At 30.9% G+C, this 19462-nt stretch overlaps 1 protein-coding gene across 1 annotated transcript; it reads left to right on the top strand.

Moving 5' to 3' along the window:
- Positions 1 to 1413: 1413 nt before the first annotated feature.
- On the top strand, positions 1414 to 18352 carry LOC132739197 (putative leucine-rich repeat-containing protein DDB_G0290503). Its single transcript, XM_060726865.1, has 13 exons — positions 1414 to 1506; positions 2559 to 3351; positions 3735 to 3933; positions 4196 to 4276; positions 5054 to 5143; positions 5464 to 5568; positions 6246 to 6434; positions 12575 to 14478; positions 14926 to 15124; positions 15393 to 15473; positions 15677 to 15760; positions 16223 to 16327; positions 16658 to 18352. The coding sequence occupies exons 1-13, from the start codon at positions 1482 to 1484 to the stop codon at positions 16850 to 16852; spliced, it is 4050 nt and encodes a 1349-aa protein (XP_060582848.1). The 5' UTR covers positions 1414 to 1481; the 3' UTR covers positions 16853 to 18352.
- Positions 18353 to 19462: the final 1110 nt, after the last annotated feature.

The following is a 19462-nucleotide window of genomic DNA, read 5'->3' as shown; positions in this document are numbered from 1 at the left end:
CCTCTCCTTTCATGAAAAGATATATTGCTTGCGTTTAAGTTTTAAAATATTTAAAACAGAGAAGTAATATAGATCTATGCTATATTGATAGAACTTGTCTTCTATTTAAAGACCCATAATGTCATTGAAATGTTTTTTGTTTTTATATCCAAAAAGCGATTATTTATCAACAAATTTTATATTATTGTTGTTGTTTTTTTGCATCCTGATAAAATTTCCATGAAGTAACCCATAGGTCAAATATCTGAACATATCTTTTACTCATGTTTTTTTTTCTTTTTGTTTTAATCAATTCAAAGATGGCAACAATTATCTAAATAACTCTTTGTAAAATTGCATGAGACACAGACAATTTTCTTTCTTTTTTGACTGTTTTTCTTTTCTGTAAAATAAATTAATCAACACATATCTTTTTAATGATAACATAGGTAATGGTTCGAGTCGATGGCCATATTTTTCTAGAAACACGAGCTTATTATTCAGTTTATTTTTTTGTAATAATTAGTTGAAAAATAATCATAAATATGAATGACAAAAAAGTCATATAGAAATATATATATCTATTTCTTTTAAATCAATTTAAACTATTTAACTAAGTCAATCTAATGACAGATTACGGGTATTATGTAAATCAATGTTCCATTTGATCATAGCTCATCATGCTATGTATCTGATGTTCTCGTCCCTTCATTATTGAATGGAAAATATAACACAGTATGACAATTTTAGCATATCATACAGCTTGTAGTTTGTTATATGATTTTTTATGCATTGAATATGTAAACCTCCAAACTGACTTTATCTATTATATGGGCCGCGTCACGACAAAACCAACGTAGTGCGTTTGCGACCAGCATGGATCCAGACCAGCCTGCGCATCCGCGCAGTCTGATCAGGATCCATGCTGTTCGCTTAACAACCCTATTACAAGTAGAGAAACTGATAGCGAACAGCATGGATCCTGATCAGACTGCGCGGATGCGCAGGCTGGTCTGGATCCATGCTGGTCGCAAACGCACTATGTTGGTTTTGTCGTGACGCGGCTCATGTATATTTATGCGCTGAATGTACACTGCATCTAGATAGATGTTAAAGATAGATGTATACATTTAAAATATTATTTACTTACATGTTAGGAATTATACTCACAACTAGCGAAACATTCAAATTGGAAGTGAAAGTCAAATGTTTATATAATATACAATTAGTTAAAAATGCTATTCATCATCTGACACCGCGTTACATATATATGTTTATGTTAGCAACGAGCAAATTGAATTGAATGGGCAAATGTGAATAAAGAATTGGCAAATGTGAATAAATAGAAATTGCACGTTCAACCATGACTTTAGTCAACAATTCACATAACGTATTCTTTGAATATACAAGCGATTAAATGAAAAGGGAAGTAGATTAAAAGGTGGGTTTTGCTTTACTATTTCAAATTAAATTGTACGAGTATTTTAACAATTTCTTGTTTTATGACAGAAAATGTGACAACATCATGTAAGTATTAATTGTTTATGTACTATACTTTCATAGTTTCATGTTATCATAAGATAAAATATTCAAGGTTCGAACAAGATGTACAGACCTTTATAACCTAAATACATAGTAAGATATCATGAAACTATAGAACATATAAATAGCTGTTAAAAAAAGAGAATTACCCATAATGTAATAAACTAAATAATAACACGTTATTTTTGCTTGTTACATGAAAAATGTTGACTTAAGCTAATAAGCCCTTAATTAGAAATTTTAGTATATTTTTACAGAAGCAGAGCAGAAATGAGCCGTATCATGACAAAATCAACATAGTGGGTTTGCGACCAGCATGGCTCTAGACCAGCCTGCGCATCCGCGCAGTCTGATCAAGATCCATGCAGTTCGCTATCAGTTTCTCTACTTGCTATAGGATTTGTAAGCGAGCATCATGATCTGATTAGACTGGGGTTGACGGGTCTGGATCATCTGGCGCAAACCAATTTATTTTGGGTTTTGTTGAACGGTCAAATTTCTTAAATGTGCATGTTTTAAGTAAAATTGACACAAAGAAAAAACATTGGGGTCCCATCCTACTTTTTTTTGACCCATTTGGTGGGTTTTAGGGGTTTAGTTTTTCCAAATAGTTGTAAGTGAAACTTGAAATAAAAGGAATATTAATTTAAGAAAATTGTATATATAAAAATCATAAATATTTTTTTTAAAATTTTCCGGTTTTGTTCAGTACATCCTTTTTTTAAAAATGGGTGATTCAGTGGCTTTAAAATTTTTCATTTGAATATAAATATTTTTTAACATTTAAAACCCAAATTTAAAATAGAAATTTAAGGAAATTTTGGGGGGATTTAAAAATTATGTTTTTGCGTGATTTTTTTTAATATTTTTTTCATTGATTTGCCTGAGTATCCCTTTCAATGCCTCTTAAATCTACTCGATAATGTGTTTTATGCAAGATAAAGTCTGTGTGACTTTATAGAACTAAGCAGCTCCTTTACAGTTCTTTTATTCGTATATTCACTCCTGATAATACCGTATTTTTTATTCATAATCAGCAGGTTTATGCAAAATGACACACTTGCAGAATGGGAGACATAACTTCAAATCTCACAGATCAGAGGAAAATGCACTACGACTTCCAAAAATTGACAATAATTCTTATAGAAATAAAGGACAGGATGCTCACTATTCGAGTTATAAACCACCGTACGTTTATGACGAAAATCAAAAGCTTAAAGATGAAATCAAGTTCTTGAAAGAATATCTATGGAGGCAGACTGATAAACATGCTAAAGAAATCAGGCTTTTAGAAACGCTCAGTAAGGATATCATCGAATTACAGACAAATGAGATTCAGAAGTTAGAGACCGAGAAACGTAATTTTGAACGGAAAAATTATGAGCTGGAAAAAATGCTGAACAACAAAAATAATGAAACAGATGACGAAAAAGAGGTTTGGTTTCAGGAATCCAGTAAGCGTATTTCTTACTTACAGAATGAATTGGAGAACTCTGTTATCAAAATAGAAGCAATGAAAAGTGAAAAAAATGATGTAGAAGTTAGGTTAACCACATTTATTCAGGCGTTAGAGATTGAACTTGAACAGTGTACTCAGAAAATCAAACGGCTTGAAAAGAAAATAGATGAAAGAGAGAAACAACTGACTGAAGCAAGGAACGAAATATTGTTGAAGAAAGGCATTGCAACTCAAAATGAACGAAAGAATCATCAGAATGTCAAAAGAGCAACTGAACTTCAAGACGAAATAAATAGACTGAATGTTAGACTACAGCAGATGTATACAACATTAAAAGATACAGAGGTTGAGCTTAGTGAAACAAAAACCAGGTAAATGAAACTCTGCAATTCAACTAGAAATTTCTTATTGTAAATATTGTAAGATTACTATCATGTAGACTTTAAGCCGCTCATTTTTGTTATTTCAGTATTGCATTTTATTTTAAAAAGGAAGTGTCAAAACAAATGGAAAAGAATGGAAAAGTTGAAGATATCTGGTTTTCACTGATTATTATTAACAAATGTCTATGAATAAGTGGTGTTGTCATTTATAAAGCTGAAAACAGCCATGTTAAACATTTAATAAATGATAACTTATATAAATAAAAACGATGTCAATAGTCTTAATCATTTAAAAAAAGTAATAACCGTACCTGCATGAAAATATTCTACGTACGTATTTCATAACATTATTCGTTTTTATAATTTTAAAGACTTAGTAAAGCAATGGGAGAAAGACTGACGGACAACAATCCTAATATAGCTGATCTCAACGACAGAAATCGTCCTACAAAACTTGCAGAAAGATATGCGGAACTGTATGACAATCAATGGACTGAGGCATTTGACGTTATGCTAAAAGAACAAAACGATGAGCAAGACACCATCGAAACACTGCTAAAATTTCTTCAGGTCAAAGGCTTTATCTAAGTACACTTCCTTTAAATCGTAGACATATTTCCTTACATTACCAGGCATTATTTCATGATTACATTACTTGTTTTTAGATTCGTCATTTATTACGATTATGTGTTTATGTCTTATCAAAATTATTATTGCAAACATTATATGTAGGGTAAATATATGTTAAATATCATATAGTTTTATTCTTGAGATTTTATCAAACATGTTTTCTTTATAAAAAATTAAGTGAACGTTTAAAATATATTATCAGGATGTCGAAAGTTTCTGCAAAACCAAAGCACGGGAACAAATTGAAAAATTGAGACGTGTGCTGGAATTTTCCGACACTCATGTAAGTTCAGCATTATAACAAAATAACATTTAGCATTACAAAATTTCTCTATCAAGCTGTTTAAAGAATGACCCTGTAAATTGCAGAACGCTTTGAGATTTGACACTCTGTAATAATGTAACATTGTTTTAATATTCCACAAAAAGCATGTGTATGTACACTTTCAAGGTAAATAACATTAGCTTTAAAATCGTTTATAGAGTAGCGCAAAAATCCAATCATGATACGATAAGAATGTACTTACAATTATAAATAGGTCTTTAGGAAGAATGAATGTGACAAATATTTCGTCAAGTCACTACATATACAAAATGTTACAAAATATCTTAAGGAAATAATCCAATTTTGTAAATTATTTATTTCATTTTTCCTAAATGAGCTTTAGAGAATTGTTCTGCAGTTATATTTGAAAGGTTTGAGAGATTATATGTACCATGCGTAGTTTCACCGAATAATAAGGCATGGTGTCATTCATGTCATTAGTTTACTCTGTTTCCATGGTTTCGTAATCAAAAACAGAGCACAACTCAATACCATTTCAATGCAATACAACTGTATAAATGAAAGTTGTAAATTCAGAATTGAAGACATATTTGTTAGATTAATGAATAGCGTACATGTATTATCAATTCCTTACAACAATATTTGTCTTACATTATCACAAAACACTTGGTAGCATTCTCGCAGTATTTAATACTTACTTTGAATACTAATGATTCTACATAAGAAATGTGAGAAGTATATTGAAGACTGATCGTTTCTATATAATGTATACAGATAGAACGAGACATTGCACCAAACGAACAAAGGATTTTGAAAGATTGTCGAAAAGCTATGTCCAGCTCTTCTATAGACAACCTTTATCAGGTAACCATGACTAAGTTCATGGAAAAAATATAATAGAAAGGTCACATTTTTTCATATAATTGAAAGTATAAAAAGTTCATGACTTTGTACTATATACAATTATGACTAATGTAATTACACCAATGTATCTAATTGTCTAATTTGAATTATCAACATAGATAAGTTAAGGTCCGAAAGCTTCACTGTTCATTTTTGTACCATGTTACAAAATTCCAGGCGTTGTTTAAAAACGAAAACCTAACTGTTTTGCACCCTTTTCATGCTAAATTGGTCCTTCCTGGTTTGGAAACCTAATTTGGCAGGGTTGTTTTAAATTTCAGATGTATGTGTCCTATCTAAAGGGGTCAACAGACAAAACAGGAAGGTCAGCTTTAAATGTTCAAGACTTTACAATGGAATGTCTTACAATTTGCTGGTATATGGTGGTATGTATTCTTGAAAGTAACAAGATGAACATGTTGAATACATTATTATCCGGACCCAATCTCCTGTCTGATTATTTAATAAACTTGTTTCCAAAAGCGAAATATTACATTAACTAATTTACAGGTATCACCAGTGACGATCACTTTACTACTTTAAGAAGTGCGTTCCTTTAATACGTACAACACATGAGCCGCGTCATGACTAAACCGACATAGTGCGTTTGCGACCAGCATGTATCCAGACTAGCCTGCGCATCCGCGCAGTCTGATCACGATCTATACTGTTCGCTTACAAACCCTTTAACAAGTAGCAGCATGGATCCTGATCAGACTACGCGGTTGCGCAGGCTGGTCTGGATCCAGGCTAGTCGCAAACGAATTATGTTGGTTTTGTTATGACGCGGCTCAAATATTATTGAGATGTCTTAATGATGCGTTAAATAGTTAGTGAGCGATACTTTTTCATCTTTCTGGAGGAGTCACACATGTAAAATTTATTTATACTCTACAATCGCATTTTGAACATAAGAATCAAATTGACAGGAAAATAGTTTTGAATACACATAATATGCGTATTTATCTAGTAATGACCTTGAGAAACTGAATTACAGAAACAAGATGAATTGTTCTTGCATGTGCTAATGTAAGCTAAAATGTCAAACATTGTATAAATCAAGGTCCAGGATCCACCTGTTTCGTTGGCTCAAGTGGCTGAAAAGGGTTCGATATTCAACCCGGACTTATACAAAGCATACACAAGAAGTGGCACACACGTTGAATATGTTGTCTGGCCACCGCTTCTTTTATACGAAAATGGTCCTGTATTGATGAAAGGTGTTGCCCAAGGATATCAGCAGATTAGAAACGAAAACAACAATTGAGGAGCGGGTTCAAGAAAGACAAAGCTGTTAGATATTTTTAAAGAAACAAATATTTGGCTCAGTGCGTGACCGAAATTGATGCTTGCATAAAAAACTTTAAAATTTCGTGCGGAAAAACAACAAACGACATTTTGAATAACTGTAATGCATAACACTACAAACAATTTATTGAAAAGTTAAATCAATTAACATAGTAATGGTTTTTATTCATTGTCAAAGAACTTATTATGATTGTGCTTTAATATCGTAATGTAAGATAGATTTTGTTTATATTAATTTTATATAAACTCTTTTACAACCAAAATGGTTATATTTTGATTTATTAAAGGTGATATTGAAATACAGGTAAATATCTCAACATATTTTGTTGCGTTTTCAGAAGATAATGTACATAGATAATATTTTAAGGGCTTTTAAACGTGAAATACATGTATTTTGAAATGCATACTTTTAAGATTGATATAAAGCAGACAAATTGTGTGAAATGAAATACCGCATTGAAATTATTTTATTAAATCAAATGATAATTTTGTATCTTGCGATTAAAAACGAATAAAAATTTGGGCTTACGTTTTGCTATTATAATGTATTAATTCTAATTATCTTGATTTTCAATGGAGGATTTTATCTATTACTTTAACATAGTGCTCGGTTATAGAAAATATCCAAACCCAAAGCAGCATCACTCGCAGATATTCATCTGTATTACCTACATTCATTCATACATTCTACACATGTGAACATTTCAGACAGACATGTTTTATAAGTTTTCAGAATTGCTTTTTCCTTTATTTTGTCATAAATTACAATTTTCTTGCTTTTAAATATCTGATAAAAATTTGAACCACTTTCTCATCAGAAACAGTCGATGACCTTGACCGTTACACTTGTGACTAAGTTTCATGCTTACCTTAGGAGTGTGTTGAGAGATGGAGCAGTTAAAAGACAATGATTAAACATTAAGAATGTGTTTAAATAAGAAAGGAAGACAGTCGACCAATATTCAAATATAAGTTCGGTATTATAAATATTCAATGTGACATGCGGATAGATACATTAATAGCCTATAACGTTGTCAAATATTATTTTCCGAAAAAAATCTGTTTAAATGCACAACTCTTTTTCAAAGTAAACATGAAAAGGCAAGTAAATGGCTGCTGAAGACAATGCGCAAAATATGGAAGAACAGACGTTCTAACGTGATGTTAACATAATTCCGTTTTGTTTATCTTTTTATTCTATTTTTGATCTGTAAAACATGACTATCACCACAATAAATTTAGCTTACAATACATATTAACTCAATCTATAAATATGATTTTTACGGAATATACATCATATTGTCAACTTACCATTTCCCATTTAATGTATACTCGTACGTGACATACGAAAAGACGCACGAAGCGTGAGCTACATACACCATCGTCGTTTTTGACCCTAGAATAAAGAAATATTATTACCGTATACAATGCAAAATGGTTCATCGTTAAAGACGTTTTATTTTTATTTTAAAATGTTTCAAGCGTCGTTTTTTCGAAGTTAATATGAAACTGTTTAAAGTGCATGTCTACACATGAGGCATTTTTTAAGAACATGAAGGAACAAACTGAATGAAAAAGATTTAAAGAAAAGCAAAAAGATACATGATTCAAAAAATAAAATTTACATGTCAGACTGTTGCTTTAGCTCACTTCACCATTATTACTTTTAAAACATATTTTAATTTTTCATAATATTTTTCATGTATCTGTAGGCTTGCACCTTTCACGTTTTACTGACACTTCAATCAAAGGCATTTGTAGTAAGTTGAAATATTTATTATTCTAACATGACCCACATTTTTTCCCTATTGAACATAGAAGAACCGAAAGTGTGTGTTATTATGCAATAAAATCAAAGTTTGTCGTTCTATATTTAGGCATGTGATGTAATCATTATACACATGACGTTACCACTAAAAATTTAACGCGCTGAAAATAAGTACGGAAAAAAATCAGGCACAATATAGGTTAATATCAGGTACGTTAGAATCGAAATAAAATTAAGGTAATGATTGAAGCCATCACTTATACTCGTGGCCAATGTTAGAAGTGAGTATGTATATTTGATTTATTAAAAATAGAACCTGAATGTGTAGATTTGTCAACATTCCAATTAACTAAGTTAACCAAATCTTATTTAAAAATTACAAAATATAGGATATCTCTATATAAGACATACACAGTTAAAGTATTGATTGGTTTTCTACCCCATGTTATAGCTGATTAGCTATGAATGCGAAATCAAGGTATCGTATACATCAATTGTGTAGGTTAAGTGATCTAAGCACGTAAGGTAATTCTCTGAAAAGGAAGTAAATTAAAATGCTGATACATGAAGTTTAGCTTTTGAAATTTCGGAAAATATAATTTCATGGCTCTATCAAATGTAAGTAATAATTTAAAAAATTATCCCTTTCTATCATTTCTTTTCAAAGAAACCATGTATATAACTATCAAATAAAGCAAGCAACGGATTCGTGTTAATCGTCCTACTTATAAATGAACAAGTTAAGCAATCAAATTTTGCATCTAGTAATATTATATATATATATATATATATATATATATATATATATATATATATATATATATATATATATATATATATATATATATAGTCATGAAGTATGTACATAATGTTACATTCGATAATTGAATGTATATAACATATACGTTGTTTCTTTTTTAAATTTATTTAGATGAATTTATAAAACAAAATCGGAGTTTTCTACTGCTGGCTTAATAACCATGGACCATTCAATGATATACAAGTATGGTGGAACATACAGGACAGGATCATTCAGAAAATGGTCGCGAGAAGATGAATTGTATGACGATCAACTATTCTTACAATCTTTGGGAGAAGAAAATGTAGGTCACAATTATATAATTCTAAAATTATCTTAAATATTATCCTATACATTTGATATTTAATGGATTAAGTCATAGGTCCAATTTTGTTGTCTTATATTATAAACAATACTAGTAATTGATTAAACAAAATTGGCGTAGTTTTATAATTGTTAGTATTTTTAACAATATTATATATATGTAATAATTAATACATGTATACTGTGAATTTATATAATCATCACTAAGTCAGCTTAAGTTCGTATACAATACTGAACCAATTTTGAATGCAACCATAAAGCTAAATAAAATTGACAATTGTACTCGGTCGTTAAAGCCCCCTGTTACACTTTACTACATTTTACTAGGTTGATGTGTCATTGTTTCATTTCAAAAGGTGACAGAAAATCGCAAAAAATATCTTACATTTTCATGTACATTATTGTTTTAAATAATTACATCAAAAGACCAACGTAAATTTTGTAGATAGTTTGGAAAGTGTGTAGTGGAAGAGCTTTATACTTTAGATACATGTGCCACAACAACTTGGGTTGTCGATCTCCAAAGGCATTAAAAATGCAAATATATTATGCTCATTATTACACTATAAAACCTTTGTAAAATCACGTTTCAACACACAAAGTGTTTATAACTGATTTTGAAAATAAGATTTTTTCAAAACAATAAAACCATACCCGAGCAGCCAGTATCAATCGCTATTCCTTTCCTTCTCTGTCGTCTGCATCTAACTGAGTCGAGATGTATCCGCTAAATCTCTGGATACAGGAAGAAGCAATGTGGCATGGCGCTGTTTCTCATCCAAAATGTCTATTTTCAACTGGTGTTATATAAAGATAAAACGTTCTATTTAGTCAGCCAACAGTTTGAACCTTGTCACACCGCTCGGATGCGCGCGCTGGTACTGGTCTTTACTAAATATACACGCTTACTGCTTCCGGTTCAAGCAAAACAAACAAGGATTAACACACAGTGGATGCATACTGTTAGCGCGATTAAAACGCAGTGACATCTAAATTATCGGTGCAAGCGCGAAGAATACATCAGACCTTTGTGGTTTTTTTGTGGCGCTGATTTTACATCTTTGGTGTGTTTGTTGTCCTTACGGCAATCAAACTGTGGCTTTAAAGACATTTTCTACAGTTTTATGAAAAATTAATCCTTTCATAAAATTTTCTAAATTTTTTGTATGATGAGTAAAATTTAATGACGAATTTAAAAATAAAAAGAAAAAATATATGTTGACGTGTTGATTTCTTATAAAATGCAGTTTCCATGGTAACCGTATATTAAAAACTGTCAAAATAGACTAAACTGTGTTATAATGAATAGAAAATGTATAAGATAGCTTAAAAACACACAACGAGCATTGTTTTATGCAAAGATAACATTATCTAATGATTATGTATGAAACAAATGATAATCTGAACATATTTCTTTAAAAAATGAGTTTTCCATGTTCCTCAACCAAACAAAAAATGAGAAAAATAAACATGAATTCTGAGAATAATTAGAGATATTGAAAAAAGTGTTTCATAGGATTTTCTATTTTTTTTTATGTTGTGTAAAATTTAATGACAAATCCAAAAGAAAAAAAAAATATATGTTGGCCAGTTGGATTTTTTGAAAAATGGCAGTTTCCATGGTAACCGTAAATCTCAAAATTGTCAAAATAGCCAAACTGTGTTATAATAATGTATAAAATAGCTTATTACACTCACAATAAACATGATTTTATACAAAGCTTGCTTTATCTTTAGAGGTTCTGTATAAAACAAACGATAATTAGAACATATTTTCTTTAAAAATGAGTTTTTTATGCTTTTTAACTAAACAAAAAATTGAGAAAAATAAACATGAATTCTGTAAAAAATTTAAAGCTATCAAGAAATTTCTTTCATAGAATTTTTCTACATTATTGATATATCAAGTAACATTTGATGGTGGACTCAAAAATAGAAATAAAATATATATGTTGACGTGTTAGTTTTTTGTAAACTGGCAGTTTCCATGGTTACCGCATATGCCAACTGTCAAAATTACCACGCTTTCTTAAGAAATATCAGTGTTACACTAAATGTATTGTCAAATATACAACAAAAACATGTTGTAATAAAAATTTCTTTTTCTTTTGATGTTATATTAAGTAAATGATACTGAATATCTTTCTAAAACATATCTAGGGCCATATTATTTGTTTCACTCCACTAACATACCCCAACAGTAAGCAAGTATTCAGAAATTTACAAAGAAAATAATGAAATTCGGAACATTTCTTAGATGTTAATTTTGTTTTTTTATTCAACACTTTTAAAATATATCATTTTAAACTTCTTTGCCCAGTTGTCTGCCAGTAATCAAGTCGCGACGCACTTTCGTCACTATACCACAAAGGGGTGGGGTAACGCGCGCAGAATTATCATCAATGCTGTCGTACTAATGCTTGGAGTAATCCTTTATGTGATGTTGTCTAAACGACCTCTTATTCTTTTGAACCGGTCTCCTTTTGAACATTTAGAAATATCTATTCTGTATTATTTACTCATTATTTGCTTATAGCCGAAATTTAAACACTTATTCGAATATTATTCAACTTGACCTTCATTTGAAGAGTAATTATCCGTGAATTCCATCCTCGTGAGAAAGGACATTTATGTTGAATAATATGATATGATAGAATAATAATGTTAAAACATTTCTCAGATTCAGAGTGGCTGAAATATTTTGTATTATACACTGTTCGTCCCGTGAGAACCGAAGCACGCACATCGAACCATATATTTGTATCGTCTTACGCTTTATTTGTTATAGTTTATTATTCGATTCAAATGTCATTACTTCAAAAATATAATACATAGATAAAGGCTACTCCACCATTTTTACTTTATACTGGAATTACTATTTTCTTAAGTTGCTGAGTCTTTTATAAACCATTATAAACCATTATCAAACATGATTAGCAGTTACTTATTAAAAATTTGTTAACGTCCCGGGTCATATTTATCTCATTCAGGCTATATTATCCCTTATATACCGTCAGCAACTTCTATAACTAATAGCAAAGTCTTAATGAATATGAATCTACTTTTTTAGACAATGTTTTTGCCGGATCCATATACATGTCACTTACAATCGGATAAACAAAGCCTTAAAGACGTAATTAAAATTCTTGAGCGTTGTGCAATAGACTATGTCGTATAAAATGCGTGGCTTGCACATATTCAACATGATTTACGCAAATATAACGCATTTTTGTATCCAAATAAAGACTTTATTGAAGATCGTTATGATCGATGCCAGATACCTGAGGATTATGATGATTCAGGTATTTTCATGGATGACAGCTGGGAATCGATCGTCGAAACCCGAAATCGATCAACATCAAAACAGTCGGGGTTTAAGGTATTACAAGAACGTGATAAAGAAATTAAAGATTTGACTGACAAGCTTATGAAGAAAGAACGTCAATGTCATGAAAATCATGACAACATATCCCGATTAGAAAAGCAGCTTCTGATTGTACAAAAACAGCTAAACGATAGCGAATCTAAAATCATAACGATCAAAATTGAAGATAGAACGAAAATTGATAAACTTGAGGGGGACATTGAAGATCTGAAACGCAAGCTCAGTGTAGCACAAACACATGTTTCGGGATTTACAAACAAGGCAAACCTCAGATGTAACTTAAACGCCGAATCGGAATATACAAGAGAGAACAAAAATAACTTGGTTAAGATGAAATTGAAAATAGACGAATATGAGAGAGAAATTAAACTTCTAGAGAAAAGTAATAAAGAAAAAGAAGTTCAATTGTCTGCTGTGAGGAATCAATACAATGCCTGTTCAAGAGAACAACAAAAGATGGAATCAGATTTAAGGAAATCATTATCTTCATGTCAGCGCGATCTAGCTCTTCGTGATGGCACACTCAAAGATCTTGAAGACCAATTAAAGAAATATAAAGGCATTTCAAGCGGAAGTAACATTGAACGCTTTGAGCACACAGAGAGGAGTAGCACTGAGATTAAATGCAAAATTAAACTTTCGGACCAAGAAATGATAAATCCTGGACAAGAAAAAGAGCACCACGAAAGCCTCACAAAATTGCGTTCAGAGTGCAAAGACAAATCGCAAAAGATCTCTGATCTTGAAAGGCAGCTTAATGAAGCATTACAAAAACTAACTTACAAGACGGAAGAGCTAAGAGCTAATGCAACTTTACATAGAAACGAGATGAGCAATGTCAATGCGGACTATACTCGTCTTAAGACCCAATCCAAGGTCCAACAAAGGTCAATTTCGTCTCATGAACTTACATGCATTGAATTGACCGAAGCGAATAAAAGTCTCCATAAGATGATAGAAGATAATGAAAAGCAAGTCCGTCAACAAAGGGAACAGCAACAAGAGGCTTTGAAACAGATGCAAGAAAGAGAAAAGGAATTAGTAATGAGAATCGATTTGCAAAAGAAAGAAATTCTACGTCTTAAAGATGATTTGCATAGGAGCAAAAACGCCTTAAGTCATCTTGAAAAATCAATGCAAAGCAAGACTCTTGAGAAAAAGATCTCTGATCTTGAAAGGCAGCTTAATGAAGCATTACAAAAGCTAAATAATAAGGAGGAAGAGTTTAGAGCCAAAGAACCTTCACATAAAAACGAAGTCAGCAATATCAATGTAGACTACACTCGTCTGGAGACCAAATCCAAGTCCCAACAAAGGACTATTTCGTCTCATGAACTTACATGCATTGAATTGACCGAAACGAATAAAAGTCTCCATAAGATGATAGAAGATAAGGAAAAGCAAGTCCGTCAACAAAGGGAACAACACCAAGAGGATTTGAAACAGATGCAAGAAAGAGAAAAGGAATTAGTAATGAGAATCGATTTGCAAAAGAAAGAAATTCTACGTCTTAAAGATGATTTGCATAGGAGCAAAAACGCCTTAAGTCATCTTGAAAAATCAATGCAAAGCAAGACTCTTGAGAAAAACACAAACGAAGTTAAAGCTGACACTGACCAAAGAAAGAAAATAGCAGAATTGACAAAACAACTTCAAGAGGCGCGTACAAAGCTTCATGACACCGAGACTGAACTCGCTGAAACTAAATCAAGGCAAGTGACTAAGATATTTCTTTTATAAAGTTTCGTTCAAATTCACCTCAAGTTAAATCTTTAACATTTCATAATAAAATCATCAATTTGAAATGTATATTCATTGTAGCAGGAATACCATAAATATGGTGAATTGTTTCTATTTGATAAACATTCTGAAATGTATGGAGCAGATAGTTCGACGCTGAATAATGTTAATCAAGAAAAAGATTAAAAATATTATGGTTAATATGCAAGACCAGCAACAATTACATTTTCAAATTATACAAATTTGAATTTAATATAAAATACCTCTAAATTTATCAATTACCTTGTATGTAGCATAACGTCATTTTAGAAATTGCATGACAAATCGAACGCTGACAACCTAACACTAATATGATAAGTATTAAAACATCTGATTTATCAAAATATTCTATTTCTTACGAATATTTTACATCTTTGTAGACTAAGCAAAGTTATGGGTAATAGGCTGACTGACAACAACCCGAACATCACTGATTTGAGTGATAGAAATCGTCCGACTAAACTGGCTGAAAAATATGCTGAGCTGTATGATAATCAATGGACAGATGCGTTTGACGTTCTAGAAAAAAGCTACCATAGAGAAGAATATGTTATTGAAACTCTTTTACATATTTTACAGGTAATTAAGGAATATTTTTTATCAAATATAAGTGAATATTATTGTTAATATACCTTTTATTTATCATACAGATTCGTTTGTATGCATAGATAATGTAAACGGTTTAGTAACAATTTTTCCTCTATTTTTTCGACCAAACAAATTTCAAACGATTATACTTATATATCCATTGGCGTCCTTTGTTTTAAAAATGTTCTCGAGCTGATATTAATATCAAATATTTTATTACATTACTTTTATACTTATTCGTATTTTCAATTTTCCTTAGGATGTATTTACATTTTGTTTGAAGAAGGCAAAAGCACAAATGAAGAACTTAGGACAGGAACTCAAATTTGCCGACAGAGAGGTGCGTATTTAGTTTAAGTAATTTCAAACCGTTTTGTTCCTAGACAGATATTTTTTTTTAAACTTGACCAAGAAAATATATCAGAATCTCCAGTTTTGATCCCTTTCATGCTGCAAACCGGACAAGTTCAATGTTGAGTACGAACGTATTATGTATCTTATCATTTCATCTTGTTTTATAATAAAGATCTATTTTCTTTCAAGGACAAAGGAGATGTCACTGTCGATGTGCGAAAACTTTTAAAAGAGTGCAGGAAGGCCGTGGGATTCACAGAAAACTTACCAAAGGTACAGCAGCTAATATTTATGATCGTTGAATTCATTGTACTCTTCAATGCTAAGAGGGAAATTATGTTAACTCATTTACAAATTGCCAACTATACATATGAAATGCAAAGCGATTTTTTAAATTTATCGTTTCATAAGATTTGATGCGACAGGATTAAAATTAATTCTATAAAACTCAAATGTTACATATTTACAATATAATTGAATTAATTATAATATTATTATCCTTATAACTAAATGTATAAATATACAAGTAATTCTTATTTCAAAAAGAGTAAATGTTGGTATTTGATCATCATTTTATGGTAGATATTATTTCTAACTAACAAAGATGAAGGGCAAGGGAGAGAAGTCTATAAATTTAAACAATTCTGTTATAGAGGTGTGTTAAGAACAACCCCGAAGCAAAGTGAAGTGTTTCTATATTATGTCAAATCTAATATTACAATAATATTTTGTCAGATGTATCAGTCGTATCTAGAACAGTCTACAAATGACAGGACTAAAACAGCTCTAAAAGTCCGTGCATTCACAGCGGAATGTTTGGAAATGTGTTGGTTTATGGTGGTAAGTAATAATTTAAATTTACGTCAAAGACAAAATATGATATACTTATAATATTAACGTGGGAATGAGAAGATGATTTCTTTGTTATGTTTTAATCAAATATACAGTGTAAGATTTAAAATGGTTTAGATAAATAAAATGTAATGATATTCGTCATTTACCTTATATGGCATTATATTAAGTGTGCAAGTTTGTAAAGATAAGATGTCACACTTTATGATATATCATTGGTTGCTCATTATGACATAAATAGGCTCTACAAATACTTAATGCACGAGATGGCAAATGTCTTAGTGTACCTTTAACGATTATAGTACTTACATTTTACAGATCCAAGACCCACCTGTTGCCTTCGCTCCTCTACTCAGTAAAGGCTCAAGTTTTGACACCGATTTCTACAAACCGTACACCATCAGTGGAGCAAAGGTTGATTTCGTCGTATGGCCGCCTCTCTTATTACATGAGGGCGGTCCAATTCTGGCAAAAGGCGTGGCGCAGGGTTGTGGCAAGAAAACAGCTTCATAAGTGACTTTCTCGGCTACAAACTGATAACTTTATTAGTAAAAGTTTGTATTCCTTTCTCATTATTATAACTCTTTAAAAGGTGTTTAACTTTTGAATAGAGTTTTAAGAATGATCAAAATGCACAAGTTATAATAGAAATCATAGACATCTGATGTTTTTTATAATTATTGCTATTATTTAGTGTTACATTGCAAATCATTATATTATTCATTCTATAAACAAACAATTATTGCACTTGGTGTAAGTGGACCAACTCACATGACATACTGCACATGTGTTTAACATGTTTAAATCTATGCACTTATTTACATGTATGCTGTCATTAACATTTATGCTGTCATTTAAATCTATGCTGTCATTTAGATGCAACTCTTTGTTTATACTAGTTTATTGATTCATTGCACAAGTACTAGACAGGATATGATTTTTTTATGAGTTTGTGAATTGTTTTACAAATTTGTTGAGACAAAAGACCCATTCTACCAGAAAATGAGACAAAAATACTGTATAATAAAAACTTTAAGTCTATACGGTTTTCACTGAAGAAGTTTGCGAATGAAGTGTTGATTTTATATCTTCTAAAGGTGATTGTTATTCAGACTGGAGGCAACGTCTCCGATACGTAGAATAGATTTCGCTATGTTAAAGGAGGTATAGATCTTATAACTATGACATATATGAAGAAAACATTTTATGGTTGTATCTATTTTTGAAAACTCTACATTTATCATGTCCCTTAGTTTTATTGCTTTATACCTATTCTTGTTTTTTATTACTATCATTCTTTATGAACTTCAAGGTATCATAGCTCTTAATATGTAACCTTTAGGATTTATTTTGGGTAAAGGTAATTTGATGCGTTACCATCATTTTGAGTATCTAAATAGGCTAGAATTACTCTCAACTGCATTGACATTGAAAACATGTTTTCCTTTTATTTTCTTTTAATTTATTTTTTATTTATTCCTTTTTTTTGCATTTTTTTGTATATCTCAGATCCTTTATAGAATAAAAAATTAGATTTCAATAACATAATTAGTATAGGTATTAATCGGAAAATAAGGCTAAATTTAGATAGTCTAAGATATAGTGTCGCTTGATAATGTTAAAACTAATAGTAAAAGGATCTTATATTTGATATGGTAAAGTATTGCAGTTCTTGGAAATATTGGTTAGTTAATAGTTATATTTGTAATTTTAGGCACTCTTAGCAGAAGAATCGTCAACAGAGTGTTTAGTTTGTTTGTTTAACATTTTAATACACATTTCAAACATTTGACTAAAACAATCATAAAGATTGTTTGGTGCATAAGCTGAACGTTTTAATTTGTTTCTTAACGTGAATAAAGTTACGTATCTGCAGCAAAACTTATTGTTTGAATTAAAAAAAATACTTCCACAGTATTACAGTAAATTGCCTTTAAATGAATAGCGCATACACGAAATTGTTGTTAAACGTTATGTTTTTGCAGTGTTTTTTCTCATTAAAAGTGCTATTTATGCAGCTTGTTTTTTATTTATGCTTAGTAATTTTATTTTATTTCATATATTTATTCTCATCTATTTTGTACTGTAAAAGTTTGCAAATGAAGAGTATTTTTTTATACTTTTCGAGGAAACCTCTTGGTGCACATTGACCATTGCAGTACTTGTTTCATATTAAATGGAAATGGATTACTTTGACAATGCATTCAAATAATAACAAACCCTATTGATGTATTATGATTTAAATATGACAGTCAAAATGTAAAATATATTCAATTTGCCAACCATGCTTTACTGGGATTTTGTGATTATGTGATTATGAACAGATTCAATTAAACCGAGTCTGCAATCTTGATCTATAATTGATGTATTTATTCTTTCATAGTAATCACCCCTTTACTAGATTATGTTTAAATTGAGTATAAGCTTGTAGTTATCACAACCACACAATTAAATGGAAGATATGCGTAAAACAAATATGCCTCCCGAATGGTAATCAAAAAGTAAATCAAAATGTTTTGTTATGCAAAAATCTTGACGAATTTATGTGGCGCCCTGGACCAGCAGTTTAAAAACACAACAATAGTAATATACCGATTGTTAGCGTGTTATTAAATCCCATCGTGAAGAAAGGGTAAGCCTTTGTCTCCGCAGACAAGAAACATTATATTGATTTCTTGGTACGGGTTGGTTCCAGTGCCGAACTCTAAGTGATTCTCTAAGCTTAAAACTTCCAACACAATTCAACTACTGTATGTATAAACAATATTTGAAGACTGTATTTCAAGATTATGATTAAATTTACATGAACCTTTGATCAACTGATCTAAAAACCAAAAGTATAGTCTCCGAGACATCACTAACCTCTTGGCCAAACATGAAGGTTGTCATTTTGTCTGTGGACTTAATGTGACAGTCACCACGACCTTTGTCTATATTACCTAAATTTTATCGGGGTCATCTACTTATAATCACGTACAACCCCACTAGATCATAAAATTAATGACAAATTCCTTCTCCTGATACTATTCGACATCTAAAATGGTATGAAATACGGACACTGGATTCGGCTGATTTACCAAACAACGACACAATAAAGCAATTATTTCTAATTTTCGATAAATG

This window comes from Ruditapes philippinarum, unplaced genomic scaffold (genome assembly GCF_026571515.1).
Source record: "Ruditapes philippinarum isolate M1 unplaced genomic scaffold, ASM2657151v2 ctg753_1_1_1_1, whole genome shotgun sequence".
NCBI lineage: Eukaryota > Metazoa > Mollusca > Bivalvia > Venerida > Veneridae > Ruditapes > Ruditapes philippinarum.
Note: the sequence above shows the minus strand (reverse complement) of the source record. Positions and strands in the feature narration are given on the sequence as shown.

What these genes read in the sequence shown, in the direction of transcription:
- LOC132739197 (XM_060726865.1), top strand. Translation starts at nt 1,482, where the DNA reads ATGACAGAAAATGTGACAACATCAT. An exon ending in CAATTTGCTGGTATATGGTG is followed by an intron (nt 5,569 to 6,245) that starts GTATGTATTCTT and finishes GTATAAATCAAG; the next exon opens with GTCCAGGATCCACCTGTTTC. An exon ending in GATATCAGCAGATTAGAAAC is followed by an intron (nt 6,435 to 12,574) that starts GAAAACAACAAT and finishes GCGTGGCTTGCA; the next exon opens with CATATTCAACATGATTTACG.